This window comes from Odocoileus virginianus, chromosome 29, assembly GCF_023699985.2.
Source record: "Odocoileus virginianus isolate 20LAN1187 ecotype Illinois chromosome 29, Ovbor_1.2, whole genome shotgun sequence".
Taxonomy (NCBI): domain Eukaryota; kingdom Metazoa; phylum Chordata; class Mammalia; order Artiodactyla; family Cervidae; genus Odocoileus; species Odocoileus virginianus.
Genome location: NC_069702.1, coordinates 31,782,601 through 31,809,658, shown reverse-complemented (window position 1 = coordinate 31,809,658; position 27,058 = coordinate 31,782,601). Strand labels below are relative to the sequence as shown.

Genomic DNA, 27,058 nt, shown 5'->3' with positions numbered 1-27,058 from the left:
TCACAAATATTTGTTTCACTACTTAAATTCAGAAAGAAAAATTAAACTTTCTTCTACTTAGTAATGCTGCAATGACGTGTTTAGCTTCTGCTATATTAGAAAGGGCAACACTACAACAAAATTAAACGTTTATATTAAAGAATGATTCTTATAAAACACGTTCTGATGATGCAATTAAGCTAGGTCTTCTAATTCTAATTATTTCTATCACTTATTAGGGTTTGAAGAATATCTTACCTCTTCTGTAAATGGAATGCAATAGATTGTAGCATATAATTTTGCAGCATTTAGAAGAAAACTGAAGTGCCTTTTGAAATTAAAAAAATAAAGTGTGAGTGTACAATTTCAAAGATGTTTAATTCATCAGAAACTATAACCTTTAAAATGTTGAAGATAAGTAATGTTCAGGGTTATGGTTTTTTTTTTTTTAATTAAGCAATGAAATTCTGGTCTAGACCAAGGCATTGCCAAAGCTATAAAAAAGAAAACATCAGATGTTTCTTTTCATAAGCACTATTATTCAGGTAGTGATCAAGACTACTCTGGGGAGAGAAGTGGCCAGAAGTAAGAAATTAAAGTATTGAAAGAAAATTCATTTTAATTCATAAGAAAATATTGCAAATTTGGTTTTAAAAGGTGTATAATAAGATCAAACTAAGCAAATGAGTGTGTTTAAAAAAAAAAGCCGCTGTGGTACATATACACCATGGAATATTACTCAGCCATTAAAAAGAATTCATTTGAATCAGTTCTAATGAGATGGATGAAACTGGAGCCCATTATACAGAGCGAAGTAAGCCAGAAAGATAAAGACCATTACAGTATACTAACACATATATATGGACTTTAGAAAGATGGTAATGATAACCCTATATGCAAAACAGAAAAAGAGACTCAGATGTATAGAACAGACTTGTGGACTCTGGGAGAAGGCGAGGGTGGGATGTTTCAAGAGAACAGCATTGAAACATGTATATTATCTAGGGTGAAACAGATCACCAGCCCAGGTTGGGTGCATGAGACAAGTGCTCGGGCCTGGTGCACCGGGAAGACCCAGAGGGATTGGGTGGAGAGGGAGGTGGGAGTGGGGACTGGGATGGGGAATACATGTAAATCCATGGCTAATTCATTTCAATGTATGACCAAAAACTACTGTAATGATGTAAAGTAATTAGCCTAAAAAAAAAAAAAAAAAGAAATTAAAAGACGCTTGCTCCTTGAAAGGAAAGCTATGACAAACCTAGACAGCATATTAAAAATCAAAGGTAACACTTTGCTGATTAAAAAAAAAAAAAAAAAAGCCAAGTTTTACAGAAGCAGCAGTCAGGGTAAGGTGACTAGAATAAGCACCAGAGGATAAAAACAAAGCACAGAGTTCCTTGTTGAAAGTGCTTAATTAAGCTAAGTGCTCAATTAAAATGTGCACATAAGTGAGTGTGTGTGTTTATAAATGTGTATCTAATACAGATAGGATATACAGGTATTTACTCAAAAATCAACTCCTTTGAAAATTAATCTGAGAATATTAAGGGAGTTATTTATTAGTAATCATTCTCCCCCATATAACCAAAGTTTCCTATATACTGAGTTCATTAAATAGGAGAACATTTGTTTTCATTTTACATTTTTTACAAATAAAGTCAAAGAGATGACACTTTGGTTGCAGTTTAGAATAGATAAAACTAATGAGGTTTATTTACCATGTAAATAAACAGGTTCATTTATGTGGGAAGAGAACTATGGCTGGCTTTCTTGGTCAAAATGCTATGTTAATTCTTAGATTAAGATGGATGCAATATTTTAACACTAAAATGTTTGAAGTTTTTACCCTGTAATGTAAACCTAAACAGTTAAGAGGTTTACAATGAAGGATGTTTATAAAACTGGATATATATACTTACAAAGGTTCATTCAGATCAAATTTTAATGGAGAGGGGGGTCTCTTTGGTGACTGCCAAAACAAACCTAACAAAATAAAAAAGAATACATTATTTTCAATTTCAGCAGACAATAATAAACTGCATTAAACTTTCTTCTCAATACTTACTGCCATCTTTTAATTGTGTGTCCAGAGGGAAACAGTGAAGCAGCTGAAGAGCCTAAAGAAAAAAACTGAATTAAAAACGATCACTACTCATCATTAACTGAAGTAAAAAAAAAAAAAGAAACATAAAAAGATATACAGTGAAGTCTCCCAATCACCCTGTACATTATCTGTCCATTCTCCTGTCACTGACCCCAACTGTCACTTGGAATAACCTCTAGCTATTTTTTTATCATCACTAACATATATATTTTTTTGCATCTATGGCAAATATGAATAAAGATTATTTTATCCCTTTTACATAAATGGAGGCATACTTTAGATCTCATTCTGTCCCTTTTGGAGAAGGAAATAGGAATCCACTCCAGTATTCTTGCCTGGAGAATCCCATGGACAAAGGAGCCTGGTGGGCTAATGTCCACGGGATTGCAAAGAGTCAGACATGACTGAGCAACTAAACAGCAAACTGCTCCTTTTGAAGAGCTAATTCTTAAACAAACATACAAAAAAATCCAGTAAAAATACATTGCATTTTTTATTTTGAAATGATATGACGTTTGAGATTTGCTTCAAAACCATCCAGGGGGAGGGTATACTAGGTGGGATATACATGAAACAGGATTTCTATGAGTTCTCTGATTCTGTGCATGCATGCCTAGTCATGTCTGACTCTTTATGACCCCATGGACTGTAGCCTGCCAAGCTCCTCTGTTCATGGGATTTTCCAGGCAAGAATACTAGAGTGGGTTGCCATTTCTTCCTTCAGAGGATCTTCCCAACCCAGGGATAGAATTCACATCTCCTGAGTCTCCTGCATTGGTAGGCAGATTCTCTACCACTGAGCCACCTGGGGTTCTATGAGTTGGTAATTGTTAAACCTGGGTGACAAATATATGAGGAGTACATGGGAGATTCATTACAAGCTACTTTCTCTATTATTTCTGTGGCTGAATTTTTCCATAATAAAAAAACTTTAAAAACCCACAGACAATAAGGACAAAAAAAAAAGTTCTTTAGATTTTGAAACATGAGGTCACTGATAGTCATGGTAAGAATAATTTCAATGGTTGTGGGGAAAGAAGACACATATTGGATAGAGGTATGGCAAGTGAGTACAGACCACTTTTCCAATAAGCAGAGCAAAAAAAGGAAGTGAAAGCAGGGTTAAGTATAATTTAAAAAGTTTTAAAACAGATGAACTTATTTTACATTTCAATAGGTAAGAGCCTAAAAAGAGGGAGAGATGAAAGACAGTGATGGACACATTTCAGGAACTGTATGTAATTGGAGAAAGAATAACATCTAACATTTCACTAAATATTTATGGGCATTTATTTATGGGCCAGGTTCTATGCTAAATACTTTGCATGTATTAACTCACTTAATCCTCACCACTACACTATGAATCAAGTACCAATTTATTACCCCCATTTTACAATGAGGAAACAGACAAAATGTGATTATTAGATTTAGATGAAGAAGGCAAAATTTCTGATGCAATCTTTATTCTCTTAGTCTCGTGTTTTAATTTGAACAAAAAACTTCTTTTAAGACTGATTAAATTTATTCCTTCTTTAGAAGGAAATTGTATTTTAAAACCCATTTTGTACACAGAAAGCCAAGAATTACTTAAATGCACAACTGACAAGCCAACGAGGAGTTTAAACACATTCTACCTAGTGACTCAGATGGTAAAGAATCTGCCTGCAATGCAGGAGACCAGGGTTGATCCTTGGGCTGGGAAGGTCTCCTGGAGAAGGGAATGGTACCCACTCCAGTATTCCTGCCTGGAGAATTACATGGACAGAGGAATCTGGTAGCTACGGTCCATGGAATTACAAAGAGCTGGAACGACTCAGCGACTAACACTCTCACACTTGAATCAGTAACATTCAGCAAGAAATCGGTTGTGTGTCCATCATTTGTTCTCAGTTAACCTATTCATTTCTGGGAGGTGGGAGGGGGGTTCAGGATGGGGAACACATGTAAATCCATGGCTGATTCATGTCAATGTATGGCAAAAACCATTACAATACTGTAAAGGAATTAGCCTCCAACTAATAAAAATAAATGGGGAAAAAAGAAAACTTTATTCATTTCTGAAAAGGTTCCCAAAACAAAGAGTAGACGTTTCAGGTCAATTAAATGAATGTCATAGCAATTAAATGAGCCAAGTTTAGACTTTTTCTAAATGTTTTACAGTATACACATACCTTATGGTTAAAATATTTTTCAAACTTTAATCTTGCTAATTCTACACACTGGGGCCAATTTCTAGGTCTTCTGCTAAGTAACTTAATCACTTGAAAACAGCCTTCCAAACTGTGTCCAGTTTGTATCTTCTAGAATGAGGAAAAAACAAAACAAACACATGTCCGATTAATCACACAAATATATACATGCATTTCCCAGGAATTGTTAGCCAACTTTTGAAGTGCTAGCTCATGTGCCTTAATTTATTATTTTCATATCAAGCTCCCTGTCTCTGTCTTTCTCCTTTCCTTCTTTCTTTTCTTTTTTGGAGGGGGAAATGGGAAAAGACCGCACGTAAAATTTTAACTCTCAAATTGTTTCTTACCTCACAAGTCATCCTCATGTCTTGCTAGCTGTAAGTTAATACTATAAATGTACTTATTATAAGAAGTGTTGTTAATAATATTTTACACTAAAAAGTTGGCCTTTTTAGTACAGAATTGAAGCAAAGTAAGAAAGCAGTTTTGAAGCTGTCCTTACCATGAGACTAATAAAATCTGAAAGCTCAGCCTATTTCTGAAATCTTCTCTAGAACTTACCTCAGTTTTTTCCAAAGAGCTTAACAATCTTGTTTTATTATTTGCAGCTGTCTCATCGTTATTATCATACCCTTATTAGGCTGAACCATATGAACTCCTGTTCTGTGAGTCAAACATGGTAAAATATTGGCAATTCCATATAGTTTGACCAAACTAAAATAAGAAGGTTTATTTGTGACCTGCTAACCTCAGGATTCCTCAAATACTTCCTTACTATGTAAATAATAATGCATAATCTCTGTTTAAGAACGTAAAATAAATTATTTATAGGCAACTTGAGAGTAAGATTACAATGACAAAATGTTGGGGTTAGTAGATACAAACTATTATATACAGAATGGATACACAACAAGGTCCTACTGTACAAAACAGGGAACTACATTTAATACCCTGTGATAAACCATAATGGAAAAGAATATGAAAAGGAATGTGTGTGTATTTGTACATATGTAAAATTGAAGCATCTTACTATACTGCAGAAATTAACACTATACTGTAAATTAACTATACTTTAAAATAAAGTGTACTGATTTTTACCTGTAAGACTTCTTCTGCAGATGGATAAGTTTGCCAAAATTTGTTAAACAATGAAGGCTTGTAGGAAAAGGAACTTTCAAACTATAACAGAAAAGAGGAAAAAAATATTATAAGTAGGAGTCTGTTTAAAAGTTAGATATACCATCTTTTCTACTTCATAGAAAAATTTCTTATACAGTATCTTTATTACCTTATCTCTTGCCCATTGTATAGTGTGTTCAATAGCAGCTGGAAAGGATTTTAAGGTACAAAATGGTATTTCCTCTTCTGGGGGATCCCGCTAATTTATAAAATATGATAACAGTTAGCAGCAATGACAATTTTTAATGGATTAAATTTACTTGAGTGTTTTTTTTTTTCCATTTATTTTTATTAGTTGGAGGCTAATTACTTTACAACATTGCAGTGGTTTTTGTCATATATTGAAATGAATTAGCCATGGATTTACATGTATTCCCCATCCCGGTCCCCCCTCCCACCTCCCTCTCCACCCGATCCCTCTGGGTCTTCCCAGTGCACCAGGTCCGAGCACTTGTCTCATGCATCCAACCTGGGCTGGTGATCTGTTTCACCCTAGATAATATACATGTTTCAGTGCTGTTCTCTTGAAACATCCCATACTTGAGTGTTTTAAGACCATTAAGAAATAAAATTCAAAAATGAAATAAATCCAACTTTTAAAAAATCTTTTTCCTAGGCATTAAGGGGAAATGATTCTTCTGACACTTAACAGACTTGTTTATATGGCAAGGTAACAACAAACTCCTCTGGTATCATGTAGTACCATAACAGACTACCGTATATAATTATTTTATTTTTCTCAAAGCATCGAGGTGACATTTAAAACTTTATAACATTGTTTATTTTGAAAAGTAATTAGAGAATTCCTAATACAGTGCTCAGCATACCATGAGTTTCTTTCTCCAAGGAGAAACAATATTTGTAAATAGGAATCATGTACTCTTGATGCTTGGTATGGTCTCTTACAGAAAGCATGTATTAAATAAATGATAGATGTCTTTGTTGTGTCATGTGAAAATGAAGAAATCCACATTTATTACAGGGTACTTTTGTACGTTTAGTCTTATTGGCTTACCCAATCTAAAACAACTCACTTTGTCTCTTTTTACTTAGAGAATTTTTTTTTAATTGTAAAGATTTGTGCTTATTATTTTTTCTTTAATTTTTTATTTCATGGCTGTGCTGGGTCCAGTGTGCAGGCTTTTTCTACTTGTAGCAGGAGGGGGCCACTCTCTAGTTGCTATGTGCAGGCTTCTCACTGAGGAGGCTTCTCTTGTTGCACAGCACAGGCTCTAGGGCACACGGGCTTCAGTAATAGCAGAGTACAGGTCCAGTAGCTGTGGCTCGTGGGCTCTAGAGAATGGGCTCAGTAGTTGTGGCATACAGGCTCTAATGCCCCATGGCATGTGGAATCTTCCCAGACCAGAGATCAAACCCATGTTCCCTGCCCTGGCAGATGGGCTGTTAACCACTGGACCACCAGGGAAGTCCTTACTTAGAGATTTGTATTTTACTTTGTTGATCTATAAAATACTACGAAATATTTTATAAGTCAAGAGGAAAGTCAGAAGAAACATTTAATTCTAGTTTTCCTGAATATGAAGGCACAGTATATAAATACAGGAGAAGGTTTGGGAAAGATGTGGTAGTATGAGAGAATCAGGACTTTCCGAAATTTGCAACATCCCCTATTTTGAAACTCTTTCAGAATGACCCCGGCATATCATGATTTTCTCCATCTAATTTACTTCAAATCAAACTTATCAACTTTGTCTCTTATCATGTCTTTACCATATAAACTTCTGATTTCACGAGAGGGGAAAACAAATTTTATTAAAATTTAAAAATTTTAATAAACCATATTACATCCATTAAATAAAGGGAATGTTGATGCTTATAAAATAATATTCTTTCAATTTTACAAATAGGGCTGACCTTTTTAAAATTCTTTTTAAAGCCCACAATTATTTCCTAGACTAGTGATTTTTAAATTTAGTAGTATCTCAATATCACTTGTAGAGGTTAAAGAAAAAGTTACATTTATATCATTTATATAAAATATACAGGTATAAATGGCTTGGTTCCTCATATGGAGAAACAGTCTTCAGTAAGATTTTGGGCAGGTCACTAAGGTTGTTAGAAAACTAATCAAGCAGCAATAAGAAACAGTAAACTCATAAGAATAATATTCCAGAAAGACCAGAAACAAAATTCTGATTCTTAAAAAAAATACATTTAGGGCTTCCAGGTGGCTCAGTGGTAAAGAACCCGCCTCCCAATGCAGGAGACACAGATTCAATTCCTGGGCCAAGAAGATCACCTGCAGTAGGAAATGGCAACTCACTCCAGTATTCTTGCCTGGGAAATCCCATGGACAGAGGAGCCTGGTGGGCTACAGTCTATGGGGTAAGTAAGAGAGTCAGACATGACTTAGCAAATAAAACAACAAGAAAGTGAGTTTAACTACATGTTTTAAAATGTCTACGCATATATGCACAAACATCATTGGCAGATCAAAATCAGAACAGATTAGGGATGCTTAACCAAATGTGCTGACATAAAGAGAAACAAATCATGAGATAGAAAAATGATGAGATATAAAGAGACATTTACTTAGAAAAACTGGTTCGCTTACATGACTATTGTAGGATTCGGTTAAATGAGGTACAATGACTTCGGTGTGCCCCTTGGTGCCCATCGTCCCAGAATCTAAGAGGGGCCGTAGATTCGCTAAGCATCGGCTATGCGAAAAGAAGGTAGGTAACAAACACAGAAGTTAGCAACAACAACGTTAAGCAGAGGACATCTACCAATGTTTACTGACCATTACACATGCTGATCACTTCTTGGATATAATATTTTAGGAAACAGATACATTACCACCAAAAACCCATTTATTATTTCCATCTGCTTCCTCCCATAAACTGTGTTGCTCAATGTAGCAACTTTTGCCTCTACCTTCCGTTACCAAAATTTAGTAGTTTTAGAAGAAGATATATTATATTTATCTTGTTCTAAAATGCCTACAAAATTGTGCTCTTATTTTTTTTTCTTCTGGGTTAACTCTTAATTAATGTATTACTCTTTCTTCTCATGCTTTCTATTTCTTCTTTGGTTATTTTCTGTATTTTTTGACTCTCTCTATAACTATATATATATATATATATACACAGAACTCTCTCTATATATCTACCTTACTATGGGCTTCCCTGGTGGCTCAGTGGTAAAAAGTCTGCCTGCAATGCAGGAGCCAAATATTCTATCCCTGGGTCAGGAAGATCCCCTAGAGAAGGGCATGGTAACCCACTCCAGTACTCTTGCCTGGAAAATCCCATAGACAGAGGAGCCTGGCAGGCTACAGTCTGTAGCACTGCAAAGAGTTGGTGACACAAGTGAAGTGACTGAGCACAAACACACCTTACTATATCTTTTCAACATTTTCTTTATCCCAAACTCTTTCTAAAGAGTTACAATACCTATATTCTGTATACTTGCATTTCTTAAAGTTTCTTTTTTGTTCTTTTGCTGGCCAAGATTACAAACTTTCCACTATACTCTCAACTGGTAAATATTCCTGCTAATTAATCTGCTCTAGCACTCTAACATCAAAGAGTCATATAAACATGTAAGAAAGATTATATAAGGTGTGTATATCACAGTCATTTATTCATCTACTTATTTAATAAATATTTACTGAATGACATCATGTATTGGGCACTGAAGATAGTGTGATGGGAAAATAATAACTGAATAAATGATTTAGTGAGGAAACAAAGATTAAATAAATATGCACATCAATAAAAATAAGTGCTATGAAGGAAGAAAACAGTACTGTGAAAGATTATCAGAGAAGGATCTAATTTAGAATTTAGGGGTTAAAGAAAGTCTGTTTCAATAAAGACACTCAGGCTGAAACTAAAAGGATGAGGGGAAAAAAACTAAAGGAAGTGAAGTAGGTAGATTTGGGGTTGAGTTTTAGAATATAAACACAATTTCTTGAGATTGAAGAAGAGTATGTGCAAGTCCCTGAGGTGAAATGTGTTAGATGTTCCCCTGTAAAAACTGAAAGAAAGAAAGTGTAGCTACAATAAGGAAAGTCAGGGAAAAATAGCAAATTAAGCTGGAGTCATGGACAGGTGGCAGATACTCTATGAAAAAAATTTAGGTTATTTTAAAGACTTAAAATTTTACCCTATCTATAGCGGAAATCATCAGAAGTTTTGGGTTCAAGAACTATAATAGGAATGTAAAGAATAATCAGAAAATTCAGTAATTGTTCAATAAATAGGTATAAAACATGAAGTAAAAACAAAACAAAGAGAATTTCTTTGAACCTGAATTTTAAGAACATACCTGTCTACATATCTCCTGGCTTCCACATTATCTAATGCTGTAATAATTATATCCTGCTTAGTATAGAACTCATCATTGTAAATCGCCTCAGTGGCTGAACATACTTTGTTCAAATGTGCATCTATCTTTAACTGAGGATTTATTTTCAGGGTAGCATCAGCAGCAGTATAGCTTTTAGGCTTCTAAATAACATATAAACACAGAGGAAATAAATGTTAACAGGAAAAATAGACCATGATTGAACATATACAATTTACATATGAAGAATAATGTAATGAGATTGTCATTTTTAGTTTGTGAAAATTATATTCGTTGTGGTCACGCTACATTTAATATTGCATATTAAAATTAATAATTTACACATTATTATGAAAAATATAAACAACCTATATTTTATAATTATGTGCTTTAGAATTCTTAAAATATTAGTTACAAGTCCAATTAAATGAACATTTTTCTCTATTAATGAGGTTTGAATTGGTTAAGTGCCTACAAAAAGTTGAGAACACATTCAGCAAAATATCAGAAATGTTAAGTTCTGCAGAAAATGAGCTCAGAGGTATGGTAATTCAACATTTTGGTACTAAAATCTTTCAAAAAAATTTGCCATTTCTGGATGGATATATTTAAGAAATTATTTGTTTCAGTTTTATAAAAAGATTACACATCCTTTTCTTAAAGATTTAATGATCATTTTTAAAATCACTGGTGTCATTTCAAATGTTACACACAAACTGTAAACATTAGAAGTTTAAAGCAAACAGGCCTTAATAGTTCTTATGTAAGTAAAATGCACAAAGTTCAGTGAATGAATATTATGACATAAATTTTAGTTCATTAAAGACCCTATTACTTAGTTCTTTATATTTGGATAGGTGAGCCATTTGGTTAACTATGCCACTTATACAACTATATGAAAGAATGCTTTACCTTTCTGTTTATGATATTTCTAAGCTTATTTACTAAGATTCTCAATGAGTTGTAAAACAGTAAAGTGAAAAAACATTTCTAAAGTCAGAGCAAAGTTACCTGACTGTTTTTTTTTCCTGACAAATATTTTGACCTCTATAAAAAAGACAGAAAATAAGCACTGGTTTATAATCAAAATGGATTGATAACAAGATCAAAAGAGCAAAAAATTCTCAAAGTTTGTTTTATAATAAAACTTAAAAAGAGTGTCAAATCTGTCACCTATAAAAAACTTCAAATTAGGGAACCTGTTTTTATATCCTTAGATGTTTCTAAAGTTAAATACATGATACACCTTGATTATAAAATGACAAAAATATTGCCCATGTTTCACAACTCAGATTTTAACATCCAGAATCAACACAAAAATAATTTTTATATTAAAATAAAATTATTTATTTTCCCTATGTCATTCCCATTATTTGATAATTTGAGAGATTCTAATAAAATAAAGATACTATGCTTGTTCAAGCACCATTTTCTATTTTTCTATTTAACACAATAGAGGATTTAAATCTGAATCAGTATAACAACACACCTGTATGTGATGAGGACGAAATAGGAACTGTCTATTCAAGTTGGATTTTTCTATCAAGTCAGGATCTGTTACTGTAACCTAATATCAAAGAAAAAAAATGACCGAAATTACATAAGAGATAAGTTTAAATTGACTTCCCTTTCCTCTGAATGACCAACACCCACAAGTTATAAATCATTTTGGCTGGTGAAAGTTATAATAAAAAATACTCAAAACTGGTTACCAATACTACTGTTTTTATACTTACATTTAAAGATGATATTTAACTTAAGAATATGTCAAACAAAACAGCTGAAACCAATCACAGATCCTGATCAAAACAACTTTTTCCTTCATAACAAAATAGAGGCTAAATATCACTATCACATTTTAGAAACACATAATGGGTTAGTCATAGAAGAGTCAGCTCTTTTTTCTATACATGTTTATTCTCAATTTTGATTGAAAAGAACACTTACATGTTTCAATTTGAAAGGAACTCTTGCTAAAAGCAGAGGTATACAAACTACAGTGCAGGCGGCTGTTTCTATAAATAATTTTTACTGGAACACTGTCACACCATTTGTTTAAGTATTGATTGTGGTTGTTATTTATACTGCAACAGCAGAGCTCAGTAGCTATGACAGACTTAACATCCACAAACCTAGAACAGTTACAGTCCGGTTAAGAAAAAATTTGCATACCTCCATTTTAAAGGATGCAAGATGAAAGTAAAACAGAGAGAAGACAATATAAAAAGTAGTCATAATGCATTTGTCACTTAAGCTAGTATTTATGGATTTCACTAGAGGCAGTACTTCTCAGAGTATGTTCCAGATGTTAGATGTTTACTGCTATTCACAAACACATTTTCTTTTAGCTGCTATTTCCCTGATATACACAGATTTTTGCTTTCAATAGTTCTATGTTATTATGTGTTAGGTGTTTCCTTGAAATAGGAGGAAAAAAGCACAGAAAATGTCTTTTAACAGAAAGCCTAACCATAATTAATAATTATATATAATTCTAAGTATTGTGATTACTGATTAAAAGGCTTTTTCTGTCACTTCCCCCAACCCCACTTTTTAATCCACCCTCCGTTTTTTGTTTGTTTGTTTTCTACTGAATTGATCAAGTATTCTTGACCTGAACCCTCCTTTAACCCCTCACAAACTGGTATGGAAGTCAAATCTCTGTTTTTATGCAGTGATATTCAAAATTTTAACATGTACATGTGACTTAAGATCTAAAATGAAACTCTCCGTTTCCTCTAGAACAATGGAGGATGTCTGAACTCTCCCCTCTATTTTCTGTGATATCAAGGAACATTTTACTTATTTTTAATCATCTCCTCCAAAATGTCAACATTTTAATTAAAGGTTTTAAAAATCAATGCTTATCTAAACCTAAGACTGTTGTCAAATGCCTCTACTTACCCTTGCTTCACACACTGCCTGTATTAATCCCATATTTAGCTCATTCACTGAGAACTAGCTAGCAATAATCTCTCATCATTTTACTTGTCAGTTAACTTTATTTCTATCAAAAGATAATTTAGTTGGGTATAGAAATCCAGGTTGTTAATCACTTGTACTATGAAGATATGCTTCCCTATCTTCAGGTGTGTACTTATTGCTGGTTAAGAAGTCTACCAAGTAATCATTTTTTATAATCTTTTCCATTTCTGCATTTGATTTGTTTGGGATTAATTTAGCTTTTTAATCGGAACACACTTGTCTCTTCAATTCTGGAAACTTCTGTCATTATCCTTACTTTTTCCTTATCTTTACTCTCTCTGGAAATTTTACATTTATGTTAGCCTATGCAAATGTATCCTCTTTCATTCAAAAGGAAGAAGACTCTCTCTACACTACATTCTAGGTATTTATATTTATCTCTCAGTCATCAGTTCTCACTTCAGCTACATTTGAATTTTAAGTTCACTGACTATACAGAAATTCTTCCTTGGCTTTTGGTAAAAACTGCCTTCCCCCCTCATGTTTTCTTTACTCCTTCTATGTCTTTGGTCATTTTTAACTTTACAGTCTGTCTGTTACATTATCAGTAGCACTTCTATTATCTGTATTTCTTGGAGAGCTAATTCTTCCATTATCACTGGCTGATTCTTTCAGGCAGTGGGCCTCCCTAGCGGCTCAGCTGTTAAAGAATCCGCCTGCAGTGCAGGAGACCTGAGTTTGATCCCTGGGTTGGGAAGATCCCCTGGAGAAGGGAAGGCTACCCACTCAGTATTCTGCCCTGGAGAATTCCATGGACTATATATTCCATGGGTCACAGAGTAGGACATGACTGAGTGACTTTCACTTTTCAGGTGGTAGCTTTTTCTAGAGATTTGTCATTTTCCATTGTGGATTGTCTTGAAGGGATGTTGATTTTGCTGTATAGTCCTATGTACGCTCAGCGTGTCTATCACCATAATGCAGTTTTGCCCTTGTTTAATCTAGAGGTTTCAACAGCCCCAAATTTGTTATATTCTTTTATCTGCTTGAAATTTTTATATGATAAAATTTTGGACCCATACACCAGCATGGTGCATGCTGAGTTGCAATTTCTCACAAATGACTTCCCTTTCTATTAATAGTTAATGTACTAGAACACTTTTGAATTACCACAGCTTTTAGTTCAGTGACTAATTTCCCTCTTGGTTCCTGGAACCAGGATTTCTCTTTACTTCCTTCCACTTAAGTCTGGATACACATGTAAATATTTTGTAAAAGAACAATTTATATAGTAAGAATAATTTATACAGTTTTTGCAGTAGGTTCAAGACTGCCCCTTTAAAACTTGTTTTGTTACTTGAAGTAAGTTGGTTTATTTACTACAGCTCTTTTCCTGACTTTTATATGCTGATATGTATTATGAATCTCTAAGGAATAAAGTAGGTGTTATTCAAACTTATGCAAACAAAGAATTTTCTTTTCTTTTTTAGAAATATTTTAAAAGTCAGCATAACTAATAGTGGTTTGTGGAAAACAATTTAGGAAATGTTGACCAAGAATGCTGTGTGGATCACAACAAACTGTGGAAAAATCTTAAAGAGATGGGAATACCAGACCACCTGACCTGCCTCCTGAGAAATCTGTATGCAGATCAAGAAGCAAGTTAGAACTGGACATGGAACAACAGGCTGGTTACAAATCAAGAAAGTAGTATGTCAAGACTGTATACTGTCACCTGCTTGTTTAACTTATATGCAGAGTATATCAAGAGAAACGCTGGGCTGGATGAGATATAAGCTGGAATCAAGATTGCCGGGAGAAGTATCAGTAACCTCAGATACGCAGATGACACCACCCTCATGGCAGAAAGGGAAGAACTAAAGAGCCTCTTGATGAAAGTGAAAGAGGAGAGTGAAAAAGTTGGCTTAAAGCTCAACATTCAGAAAACTAAGATCATGGGATCCAGTTCCATCACTTCATGGCAAATAGATGGGGAAACAATGGAAACAATGACAGACTTAATTGTTTTGGGTTCCAAAATCATTGCAGATGGTGACTACAGCCATGAAATTAAAAGACGCTTGCTCCTTGGAAGGAAAGTTATGACCAACCTAGACAGCATATTAAAAAGCAGAGACATTACTTTGTCAACAAAGGCTCATCTAGTCAAGGCTATGGTTTTTCCTGTAGTCATGTATGGATGGACTATAAGGAAAGCTGAGCGCAGAAGAATTTTTGTTTTTGAACTGTGGAGCTGGGGAAGACTCTTGAGAGTCCTTTGGACTGCAAGGAGATCCAACCAGTCCATACTAAAGGAAATCATTATTCACTGGAATATTCATTGGAAGGACTGATGCTGGAGCTGAAACTCCCAATACTTTGGCCACCTGATGCAAAGAACTGACTCATTTGTAAAGACCCTGATGCTGGGAAAGTTTGAAGGTGGAAGGAGAAAGGGATGACAGAGGATGAGATGGTCGGATGGCATCACCGACTTGATGGACATGAGTTTGAATCAGCTCTGGGAGTTGGTGATGGACAGGGAAGCCTGGCAGGCTGTAGTCCACGGGGTCACAAAGATTCAGACATGACTGAGCGACTGAACTGAACTAGCAAGAATAATATAACTGTAGGAGATCTGCCTATGACTGTAATAGCAAGCTTAGTAAACTATAAAACATGAACTATTCCACAAATTTTAGTCATTTAATTACTATTAAGCATCATGGTAAATCTATGACATCACTACTGCAAGTACTACTACATCTTAAAGGCAAGCAGCATCAATGAAATATATTTTTATTTAAATATATGACATGCTTTTCCAATTAACTCACATTTATCACTTTAATTTATATTGTATATCAATGTTTATATTACTCATTCTTCTTTTGATCACCAATTGAAACAATATCTGAGTACTCTGCAACTTTCTAATGTTCACTTCTCTCATCTTAAATATTTATTTAATAAGAAGTAGTATCTAATGAAATATCAATATTAATGTGCTTTTTTATTTGAAAAGCCCATTCATATTTGATTTTCATAATTATGAGGCAAGTAGTACAATAACAGTTTCACAGTAAATTAAGAAAGAAAGTGAGGAGCAGAAAACTCAAGTAATTTGCCACAAAGTTACATGAATTGTGAAAAATGGTCAGGGTAGACTCATCCAATTTGTAGCCTAATGCCCTACCCTCAAAAATCAATGCTTTGGATCCAGGCAGTCAAATATGATTCAAAAATGGGCAGCCAGAGAAATATAACCTTTTAAGTCTCAAGGATTTATATCTTACCATTCCCTTCTCTTTGCCTGTGCCAACACCAAGCAAAGCAAAATTTTTTAACATTTCACAGCCTATGGCTCCACATCCTACCTGTGAAGAAAAAATGTATCAGATTAAATAATATTAAAACTTCTACTTACTAAAGAGCAATTTCATCTTAATTTTCTTCAAATGCTGTTATAATAACATACTTTTAAAAATAATGTGAATATTAAAAATAATTTTTAAATTATTTTATTTTAAAATATTTAATGGTTCATGGTATCATGAATGTCTCAGCTAAGGAAAAAAATGTATAAATCATAGAAGGAAAAGCATAGTATTTACAATTCTTTTAAACATAAGACATTTTAATATTCCAAACAAAAGCCAAAGATTGAACTCATATTTTTAATATAAGATGGAAATAGCCAGCATAAAAGAGTGTAACATTCTAATTAAAAAGATTACTTGTTTGCAGAGAATTTTCTAAATTCATTTGATGAATATAACTATTCTAAGACTTTTAAATAAAAACTAACGATAGTTCTACATGTAAGTAAAGGCTCAGCAATAACTGATTTTCAAAATGTTACTTAAAAAAGGAATATTAAAAATCAGCAGTATTTTTAGGACCGATTATAATAGTTATGGCAGGAGAAGAAGTGTTATGCTACTGAGGAACTTCCCTGCCCAATGCACTAAGACACTTAAGAAAGATCTACCTACATATTCTTACATTTGACAAGAAAAAACAGAGAACCTCCAACCCCCCACAATTTGTAATGTATTTCTAGAAAATCATTCAATGTTCAAAACTATTATATTTTAATTTTACATGTATTAATTCTTTCGGTGATGGGTTGGCAAACTCTTTCTATAAAGGGCCAGACGGTGAATGTTTTCAGCTTTGTAGGGTCTTTGTCACAATGACACAGCTGCCACTATTAAAAGTATAAAAGCCATAGGCAATATAGGAATACATGGACTTAGCTGTGTTCTCATGAGACTTTATAAAAACAGGCAGTAGGATGGATTTGGCCTGCAAGCCACAGTTTATAAATTCCTGTTTTACACATTTCCTGAGTATCTTCTGTATTATTTAGAAATGGTACTCCTTTAACAAATTAATTTGAAGCACAATAGCAGTTTGACTGTACTATTTATTCTCATCATTATTCCCACTTACTAAAAAGATATTCAAATTTTGTAGCTTCTGACATAAAGTGTCTCCAATGCAGGCTCGTAAGGCATCATATCTATCTCCTCTGGAGAAAACAACACAAACCAAGAAAACAGAAAGGCATAAAAAAATTAAGATTAGTTTCATTACTGCTGGTACCAATTTAATATTTTACTTTAAGTAGAATACTCTTCTTCCATACTAACAGATAATTAATTTTATTTGAAGAAGGAAAAAACCTCATAAAGAAATCAGGTTTTTCTTTTTTCATTTGACTAATATAAATCCAAATGACTTGAACGAAGGTAACTTTAGTTTATCTAGAAAAACATTTTTAAGGCAGGGATTTTACAAAGGTTCATAGAGAAGACTATGAATGGGCTTTGAAGTTGTTAACTCACTTAAATTGAAAGCAGAACTTTGGGATACATGTATTTTTTGGAGAAAGAATTTAAAAGCTTTGATCAGATTCTCAGAGATCTGTGACCCAAATAAGTGAAGACTGACTGAAATAAATAAAAAATGCAGGTATCAACTGTTTTCATCTAAAATCAGAATGGTGTTTTGAAACTTAACCACTCTCATGATACACAATTTAAAACTTCATATTCAATATTAATAAAATGTCTAAGAGATACTGCATTATTATGACACAACTTATACATGCAGAGGAGAAAAGACTGCAGAAGTGAGTGAATTAGGAGAAAATACACCTAAAACAAATCCATGTTTATACAAAAATTCTTTAATTTTGGTGCTGCTTATAAATATACAACTAAGGAAAAGTAAGAAAATGTCAGTATTACCGTGGTAGAAATTCTTCTCGTTCAGGTTTGTTGAGGGATTCGACAAGATCTGCTGCTTCAATGTATAACTTAAAGTAGAATATAAAAACACAGCTTACTATGTAGAAAACTAAACTGCTAGAAAAAGTAATTCTCTTCTGTAGTATGGTTAAATCTGGAGGAATTATAAAAAGATAATATTTGATTCAGGTCATTTTAGCCATCTTACAGATGATATATCTTAATCTTAAACAAAAGGAAATTTCACCTCCAAGTCTATTTCCTATAACTACATAAAAATTCAGGAAGCAACATTCAATTTCAACTACATTTGAATAAATAATTTGATTACTTTGATAGGAAAGTACCTATCCTGTATTATTTTCGAACTCGTGTATACTGTATGTCGCTTATAATTACTACATATACTAAGAGGAAGTGGTCTATGGAGCCACAATCTCAGCATCTAAAATAACATCAAACAGAATTAGTTTAAGTTAATAAAAAAATCACTCAATCTCACTCCAATTTTCATTTTAAGTAACTTATATGGCTAAATTTGAACATGATCATGAACACTATAAATAAATGATAATTTATTTAAAGATAGACTACATTAATAACACAATTTACATTCCCTATGCTGTTAACAAAATTATACTTAAACCACTCTTACCACTGAATTTGTACTGTGTTAAACCAAATAATTCACCAGCATAATAGCATTACTTAATAGCATTTGTCAAATTTAAATTATAAATTTACAAATTTTAATTATTGAAACTAAATTTAAAACTTTTAAAAACAATATATTCAAAGTTTTTCAAAAACTAAAGGGCTTGAAGAGTGTCCATTGATATACTACTGCCAATTATTCTTTCTGGTAACAGAAACCAAGGGTTTTCCATCTTGTGATGCTTTTACCCTATACAGTTCTCAAACTTTTATCATTCGTATGTTTTCTACCTTTAGAAATTTATACTTAGATGCTAGGGAATCTGAAGATTCATGATGCCAATGTAACTCCATGGAACAGTTCAAAAGTCCTGAAAGTGCATGACTGCTAAGCTAACAGTAGTGGAAACCAAATATAAGGATAGAAAATTTCCTCACTCTCACAAATGAGAGAAATATATCCTAGAATGCAACTCTGGGTTAAATCCCAATATCTTCAACAAATGATCTTGTCAGTTTCTATTACAGAATTAAATTTTGGTCGCACATCACACCCAATTCATGTGTGAAAAATAATTTTTGCTTTTATATTGATCAATACCATGTTATAACTTAGACATTCATTATATGGGTAACTAATTCAGCCTTAAGTATAAAAGATATTAAAATAGAGAACTAACCCACTGGCACAGAGGAGAAAACTTTCCTGTCACAGCTTTCAGTACTTCTTGGCTAGCAACACCTCCTACTGCCGCAGCAAGTGGGGGTAAGCAGCCTTGGGCAGTCCAAGAAAGCCAACGCACGACGTCATGATTTACTTCAGGCTGAAACACAAGCCACAGAAGAAAACGATCTTTATAGTATCTGTACGGTACACTCAAAACTGCAATGACTTGATGTGAAAAAAATTAGAGTTTGACTTTTCAAAGAGCTATTCAATTCCCCAAATAGTTTTAAATCCTAAAAAAAGTCCCAATCTCATAACAAAAGATCCAACTGCATGTCAGTTAACTTAAGCAGTATTTTTCCTGACCAGTACCCATGCATTTTTGCTTTTTGACTCTCCATGTTACACTAGGGAACAACTTAGAATTAACTAGATTATCAACCATTTGTAGTTCTTGTTAGAGAACAGTTCTGTGATGTTAATAAGCCAGAATTTTTAAAGACACATTTTAATGAAAAACATGGTAAAACCTTGAACCAGATAAATAAAAATAAAATGATCCAAGGATAAGAAAGGATAAGGAGCTATCATTTTGCATTAAGTGGTAAATAAAAAGTAAAACAGTAAAAAATGAGGTGATGTATTGTTAGAAAAGGCGGTTTACATAAGCAACTAAGCCCATGTATCACAACTATTAAGCCTGTACTCTAGAGAGCCTGGGAGCTGCAACTACTGAACCCACGTGTTACAGCTACTAAAGCCTGTGTGCCCTAGACAGTCCGTGCTCTACAACCAGAGAAGCCACAAAGATGAGAAGCCTGCATACTGCAACCACAGAGTAGCCCCCGCTTGCTTTAACTAGAGAAAAACCCACACAGCAAAGAAGACCCAGCACAGTCAAAAATGAATAAACAGAATTCTAAAAAACAAAAATCTTAAAAGAAAAGGCAGTTTAGAAAAAACATCAAGAGAGTAATAGCACTTTTACATACTAATATAAGGGCCACTCATCACAAAGTTCTCATTATCATATTGAAAGATGATGTTTTTCAAAATATAATTTATTAGTATTTTTAAGGAAAAAATGGAGAACTGGATTTTGGAGCTATTGTTTTAGCACAATTTCTTATTTGTCACAAAGATCTCTTCATGAGCTCTGGCTTCTCTTTCTCTTCCTGTTTTTTCAATATCAGTAACTGTAATCTTAAGATTCAAGTAGGGATCAATTAATCTCTTGAAATTCTATGTGAAATAACAGTATTTGTGTATTTAGGGGGAAATACTCCAAAATCACTGCAGATGGTGATTGCAGCCATGAAATTAAAAGTCACTTACTCCTTGGAAGGAAAGTTATGACCAACCTAGATAGCATATTAAAAAGCAGGGACATTACTTTGCTAACAAAGGTCTGTCTGGTCAAGGCTATGGTTTTTCCAGTGGTCATGTATGGATGTGAGAGTTGGACTGTGAAGAAAGCTGAGTGCCAAAAAATTGATGCTTTTGAACTGTGGTGTTGGAGAAGACTCTTGAGAGTCCCTTGGACTGCAAGGAGATCCAACCAGTCCATCCAAAAGGAGATAAGTCCTGAGTGTTCATTGGAAGGACTGACACTGAAGCTGAAACTCCAATACTTTGGCCACCTCACGTGAAGAGTTGACTCACTGGGAAAGACCCTGATGCTGGGAGGGACTGGGGGCAGGAGGAAAAGGGGACGACAGAGGATGAGATGGCTGGATGGAATCACCGACTCAATGGATATGAGTTTGAGTAAATTCCGGGAGTTGGTGATGGACAAGGAGGCCTGGCGTGCTGCCTTTCATGGGGTCACAAAGAGTCGTGTCCACAAAGAGTGGGGACACGACTGAGCGACTGAACTGAACTGAACTGTTAGTTCTAAGCTCATTCTGAGAAATGCTTCCCTGATGGTTCATATCTGCAGATGCAGTAGACCTGGGTTCGATCCCAGTAGGGAAGATCCCCTGGAGAAGTGAATGGCCACCCACTCCATTATTATTGCCTGGAGAATCCATGGACAGAGAAATCAGACAGGCTACATTCCACAGGGTTGCAGAGTTGGACATGAAAGAGTGACTAACACTTTCACTTGCTTTCTGAGAAATGCACCAGAGAGCACATGTGATTTAAGTCTTATTTTAAAGCTACCATAATCAAGAAAGGATGGTACTAGTAGAAAGACAGAAACAACCAATGGAAGACAATATTGAGTTCAGAAAGAGCCATACACATATGTGGTCTATGAATTTCTGACAAAGAAGCCATAAAAACAATGAAGAAAAAAACTGTCTTTTCAATAAATAGGCTAGAATTACTGGATATTCTGATACAAAAAAATTAACTTAGTTCTATGCCTGACAAGGTAGAAAAAGATTAATTCTTAAATGTACAAAACTGTACACAATGAATTCAAAATGTATAATGATGTATATGATCTACACTGTGCAAGGTATATAAATATAAACTCACAACACAATAAATCATCTAGAAGAAAATAAAGGAGAAAAGCTTTGTGATTTTGGCTTAAAAAAGGCACAAACCATAAAAAAGAAAAAACTGATGAATTAAACTTTATCAAAATAAAAAACTTCTGCTCTATGAAAGACACTGTAATAACATGAAAAGACAACCCACAGACTGGAAGAGAATATCTATAAAACATGTATCTGATAAAAAACTGATTTCTATATATAAAGAACTTACTTAATCAATAAGAAGAAAACAATCTAATTAAAATTTTTATGTTGTACAATTTTTGATACCCAAACTGAATATTCACCTTCTCTTCCAAGGTTTCACTTATAGATGTTGTTAGTTTCAACAACTCTTCTGAATCTTGTTGGCATCTAGAATTCAAAATAAGGAACCTTAATGTCAATTTTCTCAACAGCTAATTGAAATTTAAGAAATATGTTTAAAAAACTGGAATTTTGCCAACCATGTAACACGAAGTGTTTACTGACTTTAAAGACAGCTGGTTTATAAATACATTCTTTCAAAATCATGCTCACTTAAGGATAGTTTATAAGTAAGAATTTAGTTTTAAATTTACAAAGCAAAAACTTTTTGCAATAATACATAGAAGGTAAAAAATTATGTAATGGATTTATAATTTAATAGTTCTCAGATATTTTTAAGTTATAGCTTTTGAAGACTTCAAAATAGGAAAAATTTTATTTAGTATAACTCCATTTTTATAAATTGATCTTTCCACTTCTATGAGAAAAATAGGTTGGTTCAAAAGTGTTTACACAATTTGGTGTATCTAGTAGTATTACAATAAGAAAAAAGGTTGTTTCAAAGAAAAAACATTACCCAATATTTGGCTTGCGACTATAGGTCTCCTGAAACTGGTCCAAGGCAAGCATGGCAGAGTGAATCTCTAAAGGTGCCTATTAATAACATTAAAAATTGGTCAGTATTTAAAATTGAGTGTATAATATGTGTCAGGCACTGTGCTAACGCTTTTAAGACATTACTTAACTTAATCAGTAAACAAATTAGCTTATTACTGTCATCTTTATTTAACAGATGAGGAAGCTGAGGCTTGAGAAGTGAAAGGACTTGACTTCAAGCTATATTTAAGTAACAGATCCAAGTTTTAATCCCAGGCTGTATGACTAGTTTTCATTAGGTTATCCGTATGAAACAAAGTAGAATCAACTAAACAAAGGAAAGAAAATGTTGGTACGAGAATTCTTTTTTTCTTTCCTTATCAATATTTATAAATTCGGAAACTGTTATTATAATTCTTTACTTATCAGAAATACATTCACAGGTACAAAATTGATCCAATGTTTTCAAAAAGCAGAATAAACGCTTACAAGATTTTTAGAGAAAAAATATGTATTATATAAAACTCTACATGGTTCAGAAAATCTCTTAATAAGATTACCTTTGCATAAATTAATGAAACCACCTTTTAACTATCAAACCTGGCATATCATAAAAGAAAACCTTTTCCCTATTATTCAAACATTTCCATTACATAAAATCCCATTTTTAATCCAGGAGTCAGCTTGCTACATGAATACAACCTTTATTTTTAAAGAATCTAATGGTCTGACATATACACACAGATACCACAAATATATATATAGTTGCTCTCTCTACATACAGTCACACTATATAGTTGCACTATATATATTTATATATACATATATATAGTTGGGTCTGTTTTAAATTTATAATTGCTTATCATTCCCAACCCCCACTGCACTGCCTCTCTCAAACAAACAGTGTTTGTTTACCTCAGGTTTGCTAAAATCCGCAATAAGGTACTTTGGATGTTTTAGTTGCACCTCTAATGATTCCTAATAGAAAAAAACAAAACAAAACAATAGAAAAAAATCCATTGTTACTTCAGAGCAAGCAAGTGACTACTTGATAAATGACACAGCACTAAAAGCAATGACTCCTAAAAGGTCTGAGATAAGTAAGGTTGGGCTAACACGTTTTAACTGAAATGTAAAGTAGCTACCATTCCCTGGTTACTCCTTTTCTTATTATCTCACTTTATATTTTTAATATTAAATGCAACTGGACAACCTGCTCCACATAATAAATTTGGGGAAACTTAAACATGTGTGTGTGTACTCAAAAAAATCTATTATCTTAATCAAAGAGCTACCGTATTTTTTCTGATACCAAGTTTTAGGACTTGTTATACCTGACAAGAATTGAATAAATACCCAGCTAAAATTTTTTGTGTGGAGCAAAGAACACAGGGAGGCCAAAAAACTCAACAAACAAGACAATAAACCACCTCCTCTGAAAAAAAATCCACTAAACCCAATCTTAAATTTATTGAGGCATACGTTGAAGCTTAATTAAAAACTAGGGACAATAGCAAGAGGAAGCAATGCTGGAGCAGATTTGACAAGAGGCAGTATTTTAATCTGTTGTTTTGCTTTAACTCTGGGCTAAACAAAACCTTGTGGAGGACTTCAGTTAATAATTGTTCTGGAAAAGAAGTTAGTCAAGTCAAAACCTTGAGAACTTCAAGAAAAAAGATATATTAGATTACTTATGAGAAATGGTCTAAGGATTTAAGCAGCAAGAGGCTCCTTAATTCCCTGATAAAAGCAGCCTCTACATTCTCTTTAAACAGATACATACATTTCCTTTCAGTGCCAATTTATAGGAATTATTTAACATATCAAACATACAACTTCTTGAAATCCAAAAAAATTAAAATCTAAAAAACCCTGAAGTAACAAATATGATAAAGAAATATTCCCTTTGCTTTAAAAATGTAACTGAATAATAAAATAAAACATATACTAAATCAATGCCTGTTAAATTTTTCAAATACATATTAGTTACATCTTCTGTCTTAGGAAGTAATTATAAGAAGTATGATCAACTCTCTAAATTTTTTTGGTTAAAGTCAGTTTATTTCCATTGATTTCATTTTCCTCAAAGTGGGTACAAATTAAAAAACAAAATCTCTTCAACGAGTAATTTTATTGTTTTTCTCTCTCCTGCCACTCTTCCGTAAAGAAATATATTTAAGAAAAAAAAAAATACTTACAAAGGAGAATGTTTTAGTAGTCTTAACTTGAATAGCTATGCCTCCATGTAAATAAGGTTCCAGTTCTGTAGTATCACCAATGCTAAAAGAAAATGGTGATACCACTAAAAGAAGGGAAAAAAGAAAACCATTATCTACTGATATGAGTATTTAATTTGAAAGTTTATGATAAAAAAGATGTTAATTTTTCCTAATTTACAAAATTAAGAAAATTTCAGTGTAAACTTTTTCTATTTCGGGGGGTGGGTGGGTAGGTGGAAGTTTGGAAGCTAGACAGATTATCTTTCCAATACAAACATAAGGACTTACACGCAAAAACACCGAAGAAAACTTGGAAGGAAAAAAGGGAATGAGAGGTGCTTATTATTAGATATTAAAATACTTCATGAAGCTTCAATAATTAATATACTGGTATTATATACATAGTTGATAATAATACAACTGTGATACTGGCTTATGAGTAGAAAGGCAGACAGATTTATTATTCAGTAACAGACTCGCAAAAGATACAATTAAGGTGGTACCACAAACCAGTAAAGAAAAGATCACTCAAAAATTTTTTGAGAAAATAGTCAGGTGGGGAAGTACTCCAAATGGATAGAAGTTTTAAATGTCAAAAAAATTATTAGATATGAGCATGGAATAAAAATTTCTTTAAAACTTTGCACTAAGGAAGGCATTTCTAATTATGACTCAAAAGAATCCAAGAAAAAAATGGAAAACTTTGACATCATATACACACAGTAAAAGCCATCACAAACAAAGTCAAATGCCACATTACAAAAAAATTTTTGTGATTTATTAAAAAAAAAAAAACCAACCCTTAGCAAATATGCACCATATATGAGGAATTTGGGGGAAAATGATCAATAATACTCATTAAGAAAATACTCATTTAATACTCATTTTAAGAAAATGGGTAAAGGATAGATGACTCACATTAAAGGAAAATGAAACAGCTTTAATACTTAAGAAAAGATACTTAATCTCATTCATAATATATAAAATGCAAATCAAAATTATACTATACCATATTCAAGAGACCATGAAATACTACGAGACATCAAGGGGAGAGGAGGAGACTATTCTACATTAATGATGCAAAAAGACCATCGACATGTTTAGTTTAATGGAAACACAAAGGGTTTCTATTCATAAGATGCTACCTTGCATGTAAAAACGCCTAAGAAAAGCCTGGAAGGGCATCCAATAAACTAAGAATGAACAGGTAAGAATGAAAGGTAGCCAAAGGTGGGCAGTAAAGTTTTCATTGTAAACATTTGCCTTCTATTTATTTTGAATGATTTGCTTATTCAAAAAATTCAATTAAATAAACAAGCCTTATATATCAACTACACAGAAAAGACCAGAAGAGCAAACACTCAACTTAGTTGCCGTTAATTCTGGAGTAGAGGGGAGAGGTCTGAAACAGTACTCATTTTCAACTCTATTTAAACATATATACACATATATCAAGAATCAGTTCAGTTCAGTCGCTCAGTCGTGTCCAACTCTTTGTGACCCCATGAACCGCAGCACGCCAGGCCTCCCTGTCCATCACCAACTCCCAGAATTTACCCAAATCCATGTCCATTGAGTTGGTGATGCCATCCAACCATCTCATCCTCTGTCGTCCCCTTCTCCTCCTTCCTTCAATCTTTCCCAGCATCAGGGTCTTTTCAAATGAGTCAGTTCTTTGCATCAGGTGGCCAAAGTATTGGAGTTTCAGCTTCAACATCAGTCCTTCCAGTGAACACCCAGGACTGATCTTTTGGATGGACTGGTTGGATCTGCTTGCAGTCCAAGGGACTCTCAAGAGTCTTCTCCAACATCACAGTTCAAAAGCATCAATTCTTCGGTGCTCAGCTTTCTTTATAGTCCAACTGTCACATCCATACACGACTACTGGAAAAACCATAGCCTCGACTAGACGGACCATTGTTGGCAAAGTAATGTCTCTGCTTTTTAAAATACTGTCTAGGTTGGTCATAACTTTCCTTCCAAGGAGTAAGCGTGTTTTAATTCCATGGCTGCAGTCACCATCTGCAGTGATTTTGGAGCCCAGAAAAATAAAAATCAGCCACTGTTTCCACTGTTTTCTCATCTATTTGCCATGAAGTGATGGGATCAAATTCCATGATCTTAGTTTTCTGAATGTTGAGCTTTAAGCCAACTTTTCCACTCTCCTCTTTCACTTTCATCAAGAGGCTTTTTAGTTCTTCACTTTCTGCCATAAGGGTGGTA

At 33.6% G+C, this 27,058-nt stretch overlaps 1 protein-coding gene across 1 annotated transcript in view; it reads right to left on the bottom strand.

Moving 5' to 3' along the window:
- The window catches only part of UBA6 (ubiquitin like modifier activating enzyme 6), a 90,975-nt gene that overhangs the window by 14,052 nt on the left and 49,865 nt on the right, over positions 1-27,058 (bottom strand). Inside the window, exons 10-26 of the mRNA XM_020913953.2 lie at positions 24,815-24,918; positions 23,532-23,594; positions 22,597-22,673; positions 22,061-22,127; positions 19,280-19,423; positions 17,946-18,013; positions 17,146-17,224; positions 15,987-16,067; positions 11,255-11,332; positions 9,748-9,929; positions 8,030-8,135; positions 5,564-5,653; positions 5,374-5,454; positions 4,258-4,386; positions 2,048-2,099; positions 1,902-1,965; positions 238-307 (exon numbers count right to left, since the gene is read on the bottom strand). Coding sequence (XP_020769612.2) covers positions 238-307; positions 1,902-1,965; positions 2,048-2,099; positions 4,258-4,386; positions 5,374-5,454; positions 5,564-5,653; positions 8,030-8,135; positions 9,748-9,929; positions 11,255-11,332; positions 15,987-16,067; positions 17,146-17,224; positions 17,946-18,013; positions 19,280-19,423; positions 22,061-22,127; positions 22,597-22,673; positions 23,532-23,594; positions 24,815-24,918 — 1,535 coding nt within the window. The remainder of the gene's footprint in view (positions 1-237; positions 308-1,901; positions 1,966-2,047; positions 2,100-4,257; positions 4,387-5,373; positions 5,455-5,563; positions 5,654-8,029; positions 8,136-9,747; positions 9,930-11,254; positions 11,333-15,986; positions 16,068-17,145; positions 17,225-17,945; positions 18,014-19,279; positions 19,424-22,060; positions 22,128-22,596; positions 22,674-23,531; positions 23,595-24,814; positions 24,919-27,058) is intronic.